Here is a 14,595-nt window from a genome sequence, read left to right on the forward strand (position 1 = left end):
TGATGTGTGGGTTTGCACTCCATCCCTTGCAGTTGTTTGGTCTGAGGCGACACAGGTCTGGGGTCTGGGATCACTTTTTAAAATCCAGATGCATATCAGAATTACCTTAAAATTTTTTGAAGAATAAAAATGCTCAGGTATTGCTTTTTTTCTCTGGAGCTCCAGATTCCTAATGAGCAGTCATGTTTAAAAACAACTAGACTATATGACGATCTTTTACTTTTACCTAGTTTGTTTCACTTTTTCTATTTCATATTCAGTGCTCCTATTTCATTTAGTTTATGTTCTCCAATTTCTCCATCTCTTCATTTTTTTTTGGTATTCCTTCTCAATTTTTATCAAGTGTAGTATAAAAGCTTTTGTGTGTGTATATATATATAAATACATATACATATTTTAGAAAATGTATGAATTTTTGCATAACTAAAAAATTATATTTTGATTCTGCTTGTTTAACTTAGTATGAATAGAATGCTAGATTTCTAATTTAAAAATATATATTCAGTAAGCAACAAAGGTTTACTGTATGGCATAGGGAACTATAGTCAATATCTTGTAATAACCTGTGATGGAAAATAATTTCAAAAATAATATATGTGTATTTTTTTTATATATGTGTATTTGTATAACTGAATCACCCTGCTCTGCACCTGAAACATTGTAAGTCAATTATACTTCAATAAAATATACATTTTTTTTTAAATCACAAATTAAAAGCAAACGGTATACAAAATAAACAACGATGTCCTACTGTATAGCACATGGAATTATATTCAATATTTTATAATAAGCTACAAGGGAAAAGCATCTGAAAAAGAATAGATATATATATATGTATAACTGAATCACTGTGCTGTACACGTGAAACTAACATTATAAACCAACTATATTAACTTTTTAAAAATAAATTACATGGCATATATACACACTCTTTAAATACATTTGATTTTTTTCAAAAATAATTTGTAAAATGAAAAAATAAAGCAAACTGGAGCTTGGGAAAAAAGCGTTGTTCTCATTCCAGATAAACAATAAAGCAGGAATCTCTGTGTTCTTTTGAAATAATCCATCTCAATGGAGAAGGTTGTCATTTTTCGCTTCTGTAGACCCACAAATTCAGAGAAGGAAATGGCAACCCATTCCACTATTCTTGCCTGGAGAATCCCGTGGATGGAGGGGCCTGGTGAGCTGCTGTCTATGGGGTCGCACAGAGTCGGACATGACTGAATTGACTTAGCATGCATGCATGCATTGGAGAAGGAAATGGCAACCCACTCTAGTATTCTTGCCTGGAGAATCCCATGGACAGAAGAGCCTGATGGGCTGCCATCTATGGGGTCGCACAGAGTCGGGCTTAGCAGCAGCAGCAGACCCACAAATTACCAGGACACCCACACACCCGATTTCCCTCTGTTGTAACGCAGGTCCAGTGTGGTCCCTGAGCCAAGCCACAGGGTGACGGGGACCCAGCCTCTCCTCCCCTAAACCTCCTTATCACACGGCTGTGATTTCAGAACCCAAGAGGACAACAGGTCTCTAGAAACAGAAACATAGCTTGTACGTGACAGGGCCCATCTCATGTGGCAAAATTTAACAGGGGAGAGCAATTTAAAATGAGCTGTACACTCTGGATTAGAAATGATGTGCAGGTTCCAAGTCAAACTACAACCACAATCTAAACAAGAACGTGGTGTGTATACAAATACACAGATACACAGGCTGTGCACCATCTCACACACATGCACGCTGACGTCCCCAGGAGCACTCCTGCGTGCCGAGTGCTGGGCGCCCCAGGAAGCAGGGCAGTGCTGACTCTCCCTCCCCCGACAGAGAGGCCACTGGGGATGAGGGTCAGCTGTGGCCCCAGACATGTGCTCTCGCCCAGGCTTGTGACTTGCTGAGTCCCCAAGGGCTATTCTTCATTTTCTCCCTACTTTCCCGGGACCTGCCCCTAGCTAGCGCTCCCACGGTCACCCCAGCTCCCCATCTCAGGACGTGGGATTCCTGTGGACACAAAGGCCTGTATACTCACATGACATTCTCCTGAACTCATCCATTCTTCATACTTATTCATCTAAAAAGATGCTTATTTTTAATGTAAACACACAGATTTATATTGGCAGCTTCTTCACTTAAAGATATGCTGGAATTTCCACTGAAACGTTTTATTATTCAAAGTTTGCTAGGGCAGGCATATGAATGTCCCCAGGCAAAAGAGGTCTAATCTTCTCTATAAACATCGTGGAACCACTTTTTAAATACAAGAAAATCAGGTAATTTCTTCTTTAATCTTGAAACTTAAAACTAGACTTCTGGGGTTTTTTTTTAAGAAAAAATCAGGACACCAATCTGTACTTCAGATGAAATGTCTTTCCTATATAGAGAAAATAAGTGTAAAAACTTGCTGTCTCATCAAAACAAGCCATCAAGGAAGCTTCAATATGAGAAAGTTCCTCTAAATCAGGATTGTAGGCTAAAGAACCAGAAGATTAATGAAACTCTAGGACTCACAGGGAACAAAGCCGAGAACGGTACCATTTACATCTGCACAGCATTTTATAATGTACAGACCACTTGCACACACAGTCTCGGCTGAACTCTGGAAAATCCCTGAAAAGTGGATATTATCTCCTCTCCACAGATAGAGGGCTCAGATACACTGCTGTTGTTCAGTCACTAAGATATACCAGCAGACAGGAATAGCTTCAAAACTGAACATATCAGAGATCAAAGTGGAAACCAGGTCTTCTGACTCGCAATTATTTTAAAATAAGTTAAGAAACACAAGGATTTCCCTGATGGTCCAGTGGCTAGGACTCCGCACTCCCAATGCAGGGGTCCCAGGTTCCATCCCTGATCAGGGAACTAGATCCCACATGCTACAACTGAGAGCTCGCAGGCCACAGCTAAAAGATGTCATAACAAAGATCCTCCAAGCCAGAACGAAGACCCAGCACAGCCATATAAATACATAATATTAAAAAGGGAGGAAAGGAGGCCATGGTTTCTCATCTGTCCAGGCTGTTATATGTTTGAACAGAAATCTCTGTCAGCCCCTATCTAAAATGGCCAGTGAAGCCCCTGCCTCTTTCCCAAACAAAAACTAAGGACAGACACTCATCTCCGTGCTGCGCTAGAGCAAGGCCACCTGACGTAAGGAGAACAGCAGAGGGGAAAAAGAAGACACTCTTACCTGATTGCTGCTAAGGCGGCTAAGCTCTGCAAATCTGAGGATACTGCTAGGATGAAACTCGGGGTTTGAAAGGGGCCTCTTTGTAATAGTGGAGTCCAAAAGCCTAAGCCTGATGAGGTTCACTTTCGATTTGCCTCTGAATAATTGAGGATCAAACACAGTGCAGTAACATAGTTATGGGCTTCCCTGGTGGCTCAGTGTTAAAGAACCTGCCTGCCAGTGCAGAAGATGGGGGTTCATCCCTTGGTCAGGAAGATCCCCTGGAGAGAGGCATGGCTACTCCCTCCAGTATTCTTGCCTGGGAAATTCCATGGACAGAGGAACTTGGCAGGCTACAGTCCAAGGAGTCACAAAGAATAGGACAGGTCTTAGCAACTAAACAACAACATGGTAATAGTATCAGCAGCAGCAGCAACAGTTAGCACTGACAGTAAATCTCTACAACCGAATGCTGAGAACTTATCATTATGCCCAACCTCTGCTAAGCGCTTATGCAATTACACTAGTAATTGTAATTTTACTATATTAATTGGTATAATTTTTGTTACCACTCATGCAGACACTTTGATAGGAGCATGATACATAGTCACTGGGCTGCAAAACAATCCCACAAAGTTATATGTTTTTCTACTCTTTTATGGCTAAGGATGTTGACTTGGACACGCTAAGATTCAAGCTTCATTCTAGCTTATGTTCTTCCTGCTGAACGTGAATTCAGAAAGCAAGAGATTACTCTAGGCTAGAGAGCTAAGAAAGGCTTTATGGAGAAGTACGCTGAGCTGGATACTAGGGAATGAACAGGACTGAACAGGAAGAGGGTGACCTGCATTCGGGTGGATGGGCCATGATGATAAAGCGGAAACACAGCACATAAGGTGACTCAGAAGCCGGTGATGAAATGCCTTACAGAGCCCAAGACCATGTTCCAGATTGTATGATTCCCTGATAAAACTGAATTGAGTAAATACACTGTAAGGATCAATTCTTCTCTTTATGACATAACCGTAATCTTATAAAAGAAAAGGAAAACGCTGCATTTCTCAAGACTCCCAACTCCTCTATGGAGAGGGCGGGTGTGGACACCCAAGTGCCTCGACTTCGTCACCCCAAGCCCAAACCCTGTGAGCCCCACAAAGGCGGTGTTCCCCACTGGAACCCAGCCCCCACAGAGGTGGGGCAGGCAGGAGGACCAGGACAGGGCATCCCAAGTCAAAGCCTCCAAGTGCCGGTTAAAGCATCTTCCTCAAGGGTTCATGAGAGGCAGAGTCAAAACTGAGCCACTCATGAGGACAGAAGCACCAAATCCTAACAGGTTTTATTTACCCCGCATTACTCTGCACGTAGAAAGTGTACCTGATGAGAACAGCACAGAAAGCAAAATCTGTGAGCCGAAGGGAAAACAACACACATACAAACACAGTCCTCCTGGGGAAAGCTGCCAGCCTCAGGGTGCTGCGGGGGGTGGGGGTAGGGGTTAGCCACACGCCACCAGGAAGGTGTGTGTCCTGGCTTCTGTGAAGGCCGGATCCCTCAGCCGATGTCATGAGGTGTCCTTTAGGCCTCTTGCCTCATCCCCACTGCCTATGGTAGAGACAGACAGACAAGGACACTGAGGGAAATGGAAGGGCGGGCCCAGCGAGGGTTTCACTGCTTTTCCTATGGCCTCATCCTGCACACCTCCCGGAGCTCTGCTAACATGATGAAGCACTGCAGAAACCACAGACTGAAGTGTCCCTACAGCCATCTAAATCAAGTCTTCCCTCTGACCTAACCACAGAGTGAGGCAAACTGGCAACGTACGGAGATTATGACCACATGTTTCACAACAACAGTCACCATCTGTAACACAGCCTAACAGAAAATTTGGGCTGGAATAGAGTTAAGGGGAAGAAGAAACAATAAAATAACCCTCCTGGATGTATGCTGGTCCCAAAACCCGCATACAGTCGGCATCGACTCAGAACACAGGCCCTGTGCCCTTGAGCAGGCCGCTCCCCCTGAGGGGACCTTCTGGGGTTTGTAACCCACCCCCCAAGACAGCATATAAAATGTCCATATATATACATGAAAGTACCATGTGGAGGGAAGGGCCCTGAATTTCATCACCTCCTACAGTGTTCACGACTCTGCAACATAAACGACTCTAAAACAGCACCCGGTGAATTAAAGACATGAACACTTGTTCTTATTGAACTGCTGCTTCAGGGATTCATGGCGAAGGGGTTCCACCAGCAGTGGACTTGAAAGCGAGACCGAATGTGGTCAGAGCGAAAACTCCACAATCTGATGCGAGATATCAAACAGTAATCACCAGCCCAACCAAACAGTGGTCCACTGTTTTCTTCCTGGTAAACAAACATAGGAACTCTCAAAATACTAGATCTAGTAAGTAAGGTCACAGCAGATTAAAAAACAAAAAAACCCCAAAACCTGAGGTTCTGAAAGATGAATCGTCCTAACCTCTTAGAGTAGAACAGGGCTTGAAACCAAGGTTGTGTGTGTGTGTACCAAGTCACTTCAGTCATGTCAACTGTTTGTGACCGCATGACTGTAGCCCACCACACTCCTCTGTCCATGGGATTCTCCAGGTAAGAATACCAAAGTGGGTTGCCGTACCTTCCTCCAGGGAACCTTCCTGACCCAGGGATCGAACTGGTGTCTTTTGAATCCTGCACTGGTTTCCTGGCTCTAAAAGCTTCTAAACTTTCAGAAGATGAAGACATTTCTATGAATTAGGCTTTCAAAACTTTCACTTACACTTGTAATTAACAAACTAATTCAACGAATCCGTCAACAGAAATGTGAATGTGTTGGTGGGAGGGGAAGAGGAATGCTGCTTAAATTACTTTCAAGTGACTTGGATTAAAACCAATATAATTAATATTTCCCCAAGGTCCCCAAATGAATCACATGCAAAGCTGGGAAGCGGGTCCAGAATGCCTGACACCCACACGGGCTCCCTCCTCCACCCAGAAAAGGATCTGGGAGGCAGTGCACAGCATAGCCTGGGGTGGGCTATCCCTCTCGCCTCATCCAGCAAGAATCTGAAAATCTGGGAAGCTCCTTCCCTGTGGAGAGGGGAGAGCTCCTCCACCAAACACTTGTCTAGTGTGGAACAGCAGTAATTCTCTAAATTTCAAGTTGCTGGGTCTCGAATCGTTGATGCTCACTGCTCTTCAGATAAACCCACCCACAGACGGGGATGACAGCTGTGCAGCAGAGTGTGTGTGTGTCTAAAGGACATTACAGCCCCATCCTGGCAGCACTCAGCAAGGCTCCTTCAACCCCTTCCCCTAAACCTATCAGAACCTCCGTGGGGGCATATGTGCTCCCTCCCCCCCAAAAAAGCCAGTATTTTAACTTCATCTTACACTTGAAAAATGAAAACAGAAGCATTACCTTCATAATATAAAAGTTTAGGATGGTGTGTGACTTAAGTTTTTCAGGAGGAGGCCAGGGTTCCTGTTTACAGCAGTGGTTTAACTACACTCCAGTGAGACCTTATGCAGACAAACTGTAGTTTTTACTGTACCTCTGGGCTCATGGGAAACAAGTAAACAAGTTCAGCTGTAGGCTGAACCCAAGAAGTAATAGGATGGGTGGGCCGTGACCCTGAGGGTCATCATGGAGACTGTGCAGCTGGGCCAACAGGAAGGCAGAGCTGAACCTGAAGTTTCCAGACAATGCCAGGGACCCTGAAAGCCATCCCAGACGACTGCTGCCCAGCACGAGCACATTCTCTCACAAAACACATCCCAGAGCTACATAGATTGCGATCAACCAGACATCAGTTTACAAGGAAAGAGAAACAAGCCACGACGAGTAACGGTCACGAGAAACAACAAGCATCAGGTTTAGACTCCAGAGAACTTCAGATATTTGAAGTCTCACATGTACAATATAAAACAGTTTTGTGCGAAATGTTTAAAAACAAAAAAGAAATGAAAAATGAGCAAGTAAAATAAACTAGATTATAGAAAGAACCAGGTAAATTTTTTGAAATGAATATAATGGGTTAAAAAAAACCACTTCATACACTGGTTAAACAGATTATAGACATGGTTGGCAAGAGAAACAGTTGTAAAACAAAATTTAATAAATAACCCAGAGCAGCAACAAGAAAGAAGAACATGAAATTATGACAGAAAGGTTAACAGTCTGGGAAGATGAAAGACTGAATATATCCAATCGGAGTTCTAAAAGGAAAGAATTAAGAAAATAGAAGCTAGGCAGTGTTTGAATTGACCCTCTCTGAGAATTCTCCAGAAAGATATAAACTCACAGATACACAACTTATAACAAATTAACAAGGAGAATACAGGTAGTAACATTGCAGCATGCCAAAGAAAAGACGAGATCCCTAAAGCAGGTGGAGGAAGACAGGCTGATGACCTGAGAGCAGTTTCACAACAGGAGCAAAGGAAGCCAGACAGCATCAGTATCACAGAGATCAGGCTCTGGGTCAAAGCAGCTGTCACCCAATAAATCTATATCTCAAGAACAAAGGTAAAAATACATTTTCAGATATGAACAAAACTGAATTCAAGAGACTTCCGCTAAGGGGAATGGGCATGAACTACTCTGGAAGCTTCCTAACTGACTCTCCCTCTCCAGCCTTCTTGAATGCAGTATCAGGCCAACACACCTAAAAATATTCGATCTGATCACTTTCTGCTCCAAACTGCCATAGGAATTTCTAGAACCTACATGACAAGGTCCACATTTTTCAGCCCGGCATTGAAAGCATTTTTCAGTCTCACAGTCTAGTTACTCTGCGACATTCCCTTCCATTGGTGATCTGGATCCTTGACTTACCAGCTGTGACCGGGGCCAGGTGACCAACCTGCGCAAGTGTCAGGTTCAGCACCTGCAAAGTGAGGCTTATAGGGACTGACTGCTGAGATGGACTAAGACTCCCGTGAGGTGGCGCAGTCAGCGGTGCCTGGCGCAGCCTGCTAATAACTGGCAGCTGTCCTTAGTTATCATCATGATAACTCACTGGTCCCAGAATACAACACATGCATTCCCAACACCTCTGCTTGTGGCATTTCCTCCACTTTCCTGGCCCCTAACACCTCCACTCCCCCAAATCTGCACTAAGTCAAGCAAATTACCCCAAAAGGTGCTGCTTCTTGAAATGTCCCTCTCCCAGGTCAGCCCAGAGTTAAGAGCTCTCACTTCTGTACATGTAAAACACTTACCCGAAGGGCTGCTCTGTTTGTTAACCACCTAAGCCATGTACTGCTTCTGGTCTGGGCAAGCGCTTATGTTAGATGTCCCTGTTTTGCTGATGTGAAAATGCAAGATTGTGAAATAATTATGGCTTGGCTGATTAAGCTCCAGCACCCTTGTAGAGATGCTCTAGACGAGAATCAAGGGACCAAATTTTAAAAAAAGAAAGAAAGAAAGAAAAGGCAGTTGTCTTAGGTTGTGTGGCATTATTTGTAATCCTCCAGACAGCTGCACTTCATTCTAAAAGACGTCAAAAGTTTCCCTTAGAGAAAGACATCCAAGGAGGAAGTCGTGGCAGGCAGGAAGACGTGATAAGGGAGCTTCAGCTCTCGGCTGACTTCAGGAAACATCTTTCAGAGTCAGTTTCCCAAGGAAGTCAACTTGACCTGGTATTCCTATCACCCAAGACAAAGAAAACTGGCCCCCCAGGAGCTGCCCGACTGGCACAGAGGAAGGGATCCTCTAAACACGGGCTTGTGCAGAACAGGCAGACCAAAGCGGCTACTTGGATGATTTCACTTGTTTGTTCAAAAACGGAGACGCAGGTATTCTCATCAGTGCACTCTCAGTCTTCCCACCAAGCACTTGCTGAGGACACCACAGCTGGCGCCCCGACCCAGAAGCGGTGACAGCAAGTCTCTCAGATGAGTCACAAAGGATGCCTGATCAAACCGAGCCCCAGGGCTGCCCCTCCTCCTCGCTCTGCAGCTGGCATGAACTCTGGAGCCAGAAGGAGCCACAGTCACAGGCTAACGCATTAAACTGTTTTCCCATTTTAAAAGAAAATCCTTACCAACTGTCAAACTTAAAAGTCCACTATGTTATTGGAGGACCCCCCAAATGAAATTTTTTCCATTACATATAAAAAAATTCCTTATAAAATAATCAGCCAGGTAAATAAGGGAAAAGTAGAAAACAATCAGCCATAAGACCTGCCAAAGAAAAACAGAACCCCCATCAACATTTTGATTATCTTTCAGTTTTGATTATCTTTTCAGGTCCTCCAAACATCCCCTCCAAGATGTTTTGTGTTGTTGGAATCATAAGGTATATGACTGTGTCACTTAAATGACTTCACAAGCATTTCCCCATGTTTTCCTTCTTAACATCATATAACCGCATAGAGTGGGTGAGAGAAGATATTTAAAGTAAACCAAGTCGAGAAATACCATCCTCATTCTTCCACAAAAACTACTGAGGTAAAAACCAAGAATCTCCAAAAGTTTCTGGGGTCACGAGATAGATACATAAAAAATGCTTGGATGCACTGGAAGTGTTTAAGAAATGTTAACTGACTTTTAAGTGACAAAGACAATACTTACTATAGCCATCCCTGGAAAGATACAAAAGAAATTCAATTCAGCCTCTGTTCCCAATGAATTTTTAATAACATTGAGAAGATAAAATGCATTTATACCCAACAACAAAAGCGCAACATAATTCGGTGGGCAGTCATCCTGGCTTGAGGAGCCTTATTCATGTCTGCACCCCTAGCACCACGGACATATTACAGACACACACTCAATGTCTGTTGCACAGACTACAAGCTCTGCTGTTTAGAAACAGGAAGGATCACTGTGAGCTGAGTGAAACTGGGCAAAGCAGACAACACACACATGGCAGGGCTTGATGTGGGCAATATTCTGCAGAAAGAAAGCTGAGTCACAGAAGCCTTGGGATACTCTGAAAATGAAAGATGGTATGAGAAAAAGAATGGACTTCCTCCTAGTTCAGTCTGTAAAGAATCTGCCTGCAATGCAGGAGACCCGGCTTCAATTCGGGGGTTGGGAAGATCCCCTAAAGAAGGAAATGGCAATCCACTCCAGTATTCTTGCCTGGAGAATCCCATGAACAGGGAAGCCTGGCAGGCTACAGTCCATGGGGTCGCAAGAGTTGGACATGACTTAGCGACTAAAACTGCTACCAATCTATTAACAAGTTTTATGCTTCTACATAACTAGCTTTGAAATCTCGGCTGTTCATATTAACTACTCATAGGAACATAACACACGGTTGTTGTTTTGTCCCTAAATTGTGTCCAACCCTTTTGCGACCCCATGGATTGTAGCCTGCTGGAGTCCTCTGTCCATGGGATTTCCCAGGCAAGAATACTGGAGTGGGTTGTCATTTCCTTCTCCAGGGGATCTTCCAGACCCAGGGATTCTTCACCCCCTGAGCCACCAGGGAAACCCTGCAACACATAGTAAATACTCCTTAAAGACAAACACCAACACAAAGTACAACAGCATTCCTAGACATCAGAAACAAAGGTCAATTCTCAGAAGGCTTTCTGTGTGTCAGGACGTGTTAGAAAGATGCAGTAAATTAAGGCTTTAGAACTCCATATAGAGAACCACAGTGGATACTGTCCTTGCTAAACTGGGTGTAAAAGAATGTGCTTACCAAAACTTTCTTTCAGGAATGCTTTAGAATCCACTGAAGCTATCTGTATATATTATGAGGATCCAGAAAGTAGACACAAGAGATGTGAAATCTGCGCTCGGCCCTAACAGCATCACATTCACCACCTGATCACAAACACGTCTTGAGAAGGGTCCAACTTCAAGACGAGGGTATCATTCAGCAGACTCCATACCTCCTGACTTCATCCACACACAAACTTCTCTTTGTTTTACCACACTTGTGCTTGTGAAAAAATGCAAAGAATTTGTGGGGAAGGAATTTGCTAATATTACATCTCTAACAGCTGCTGGCTCGATTGTACTAAATCCACAGCCTCTACAGTCACATTATATGGCCATCTCAAAAAGTGGGTGTTAAGACACACCAGGTTTCTTTCAAAAGAAATGATTTAAGCCTACCCTGTGAGGCTGCTTAAGAGAAAGTTTCCCAGAGCTTGGGGTGGCATGTGTGATCTGTCTGTCTAGATGTAACGCTGCAATTACTTATGATTAAGTACCTCTAATAGCTTCCCACTCAGTTTCCCCAGACTGAAGCCCTCAGAACAAATGCCTTCAACAGGCCCTCTGGGAATGAACAGCTGGTCTGAAGCAGTGCATGCTTCAGGGCAGGTGGTCCTTGTTTTTCTGAACACACACATGCACACACATGTCTGATAACAATTATACCAGATATAATTAATTCAAGAGACTGAACACAACATGAAAGAAGAGGTCATTTTAAAATGTTTCAGAAGTCCAAACAAATGCAAATGGAAAATTTAGAACTTATTTCAAAAATTTCCTGAAATCATGATTTTCAGATTTTGCTAAACTTTAACAAATTGTCTTAGCCCAGGAATACAAACTGTAACTCTCTTACCTCTAATGAAGCATCTCTCTAAGACATTAGAAGATTTGGAAACCCAATGGCAATTACCACATAATCATTCAAAAAAGACCTGTGGCATAACATTTGCAAAGAGGAATTGCACCTGTCACCAACTCAACAAAAGAATACTTTATCTGCAAACCACACAGCATTGAACATTTAAAAATTTGGTTAAAATGATCCATAACAAGAACTCCACTGTCAAATGGAACAATTTAAGTAACAACAACAACAACAACAAAGGATTAACACAAATGGTTGACGATTTCCAAACTGACACTCGAGGGATGTCACCCTGAGCAGGTTACTAAATCTCTCTGTACTCAAAATGATACGAACAACCTCTTAAGAGTTGTTATCAACGTTAAATGAATACATATTAAATTTTTACAACAGAGGTTGGCAAAGGGTAACTAACAAAGAATGTATTATATCAGAACCAGATTTTTTTAATGCGATCACTCAAAAATAACAGCAATTAGGAAGAGTAATCATAAAAATAAAAGAGATGCAGCTGTGATGCCCTGTGAACGAATAATTTTCAAGGTATTACCGTACAGTTACAGCATAAACAAAATAATAGAAAAGAGCTCCCTATTAAAATGACAGCCACATCCCTTCAGAGCATATTAATACATCCTACCACTTCTACTCTTTGTCATTCATCCTACTATGCAAAATCTGATTAGTCCTCTTATGCTCCACAGGTCAATTCCAATCTTTAACATCAAGGAAATCACAAACGTGCATTTCCAGGAAACCAAAATAAGAAGTTAGTAAAAATAAGTTTACTGGGATTTCCCTCGTGGTCCAATGGTTAAGGGTCCTTACTCCCAATGCAGAGGGTACAGGTTCCATCCCTGGTCTAGGGACTAAGATTCCCCCATGAGGCATGGCTAGGCCAGAAAAAAATTTTTTTGTTTAATTAAAATTTACAAAAAAACGAAGCTGATGTGAAGGCCTTAGCATCCACTAGTTTTACTAACAAACCAACTTGAAACTCATTCCTGAACTAAACTGCCAAATGTTTCTGCAGTAAAAACTGCAAACTTTGATGTGAACAGATCTTTTCAACAATGGCGAGTTGTTCCAGTCTGTGAATAGGACAGTGTCCGTGTGACCAACAAAGCGGGGAGGGGACATTCCTGACACCCTTGTCCCCTGGCTAGCCTTTGATCATTCATCTCTCCCAAACACACGTTTATGGAACCCGCTTTCAGGCGCAGTATGGGACACGTATTCCCTGAACTCAGCCCTCACCACAGAGTCCTGCTCCCCGGCTTCTGCCGGGACCCTCACTGTTCTCACCACCCCTGAGGACCACTCCCCTCACTGAGCCTTCAACACAGGAGCCTTTGTTTTCCTAGTGCGCCCACCTCACCCCCAGCAGTCACTTGGGGCCTTGATGTGTACACTCTGAAAACACCATGGGATGACGATGGCAAGTAAGCAGACAAGAAAGTGACCCGGAGAACTGGGAAGTCCTGCGGATGTCCCAGGCAAGCCGGCGCGGCGCCCGGGACCGGGTCTGAGTGTCCCCTGCTCCTCAGTATGCTTTCCGGACACTGCGTTGAGGACTACGTGGGACCGCGGTCTCGAGCGCCCAGCGCACGCCCACGGCCCCCAGCCTGCGGTCCCGCCGTTCCGCTGCCCAGGGCCTCCAGCCGGGGCGGGGGTCGGGGGACAGACCAACGCCCGGCTCGGGCGGCCCCCGCGCCACTCCTGGGCGGGCTGCAGGGCTCGGGGCCGGCGGGACAAAGGGGGCCGGGGACCAGTCGGCTTTGTTCGCAGAGGGACCGAGCTCGGGGCCACGGGACCCGGCCCGGACCCCGCACCCTGGGACGCCCTACACCCAAACCTCCAGATCAGATCTGGACTCCCGACTCCGGGGCCCTCGGCCCCCGGGACTCCCCTACACTCCCGACCTCCACACCTCCCGACCGCTTCCCCGACCTGTCGCGTCTATCCCAACCCCAGACCCGCAGCCCCAGCCCGGGACCCGCATCCCTGGGACCCGGAATCTCCAGGACCGCTCCCCGCTCAGCCCGAACGCCGGGATCCCCGCATCCCTGACCCCGGACCTGAGCCGGACCCCCTCACCCCCGAGACCCTTCCCTGACGCTCCCGGCAGCCCTGATCCCCGGGCCCCCGCGCCACCAGACCCGCTCCCCGCGCCTGGTTCCCTCGGGCCGCGTCTGGCGGAGGCCTGCGGACTCACCCCGCACGAGCAACAGCAGCAGGACCAGGGAGGGCCTTCGCCTCAGCGCCATGTCGAGCGCAGCTGAGGGGCCGCGGGCCCGCTCCCCGCGCACGCGCCCTGCCCGCGGTCCTGCGCCCGCCCCGGTCACCATAGCGACCACGGCGGCGAGCCGTCGCCATGGTGCATGGGACGCCCGAGTCTGGTTGCTATGGAGGCAGGGATGCTCTGGACTGGGCCCCTGGGGTCTCTTTCAAAGAATTTGGTTCGAGGAGGTGAAGGAGCGCGTTCAAGAGTGGGCGGGTTAATTCCCACATTTATAAAACGAATCCGTCACTACAGATCTGGAAAGGAAGGCTCCATTAAAATTTGAGAAATGAAGTTCTTATTTCACAAATAAGATTGGAGCCCAGTTGTCCTAGAAGCATTTTTGCCTGTGCCTTTTTTGGAAAGAAAAGTTAAAGTGTTAGTCGCTCAGTCGTGTCCACTCTTTGTGACCTTTCCTCCTCTGTCCACGGACTTCTCCAGGCATTCCCCTCTCCAGGGGATCTTCCTGACACAGGGATCGAACCCGGGTCTCCTTCATGCAAGCAGATTCTTTGCCATATGAGCCCCTTGGGGCCTGATTCTAAATGTGATGAGAGGGGAAAGTGCTGAAATCTATATAAAACACAAGGAAGAC

General features: G+C 45.3%; 1 protein-coding gene and 1 non-coding gene across 3 annotated transcripts in view; one reads left to right on the forward strand and one right to left on the reverse strand.

The window, feature by feature from the left end:
* The window catches only part of JAM3 (junctional adhesion molecule 3), a 29,775-nt gene extending 15,750 nt beyond the window's left edge, over window positions 1-14,025 (reverse strand). For both annotated transcript variants that reach the window (XM_070365041.1, XM_070365040.1), the window contains exon 1: window positions 13,935-14,025. In XM_070365041.1, coding sequence (XP_070221142.1) covers window positions 13,935-13,986 — 52 coding nt within the window. In that variant the 5' untranslated portion in view covers window positions 13,987-14,025. The remainder of the gene's footprint in view (window positions 1-13,934) is intronic.
* Window positions 2,793-2,865, forward strand: TRNAG-CCC (transfer RNA glycine (anticodon CCC)). The gene has a single exon. It is a non-coding gene; the product is annotated as a tRNA-Gly (tRNA).
* Window positions 14,026-14,595: the final 570 nt, after the last annotated feature.

The sequence above is a fragment of the Bos mutus genome, chromosome 29 (assembly GCF_027580195.1).
Source record: "Bos mutus isolate GX-2022 chromosome 29, NWIPB_WYAK_1.1, whole genome shotgun sequence".
Classification (NCBI taxonomy): Eukaryota; Metazoa; Chordata; class Mammalia; order Artiodactyla; family Bovidae; genus Bos; species Bos mutus.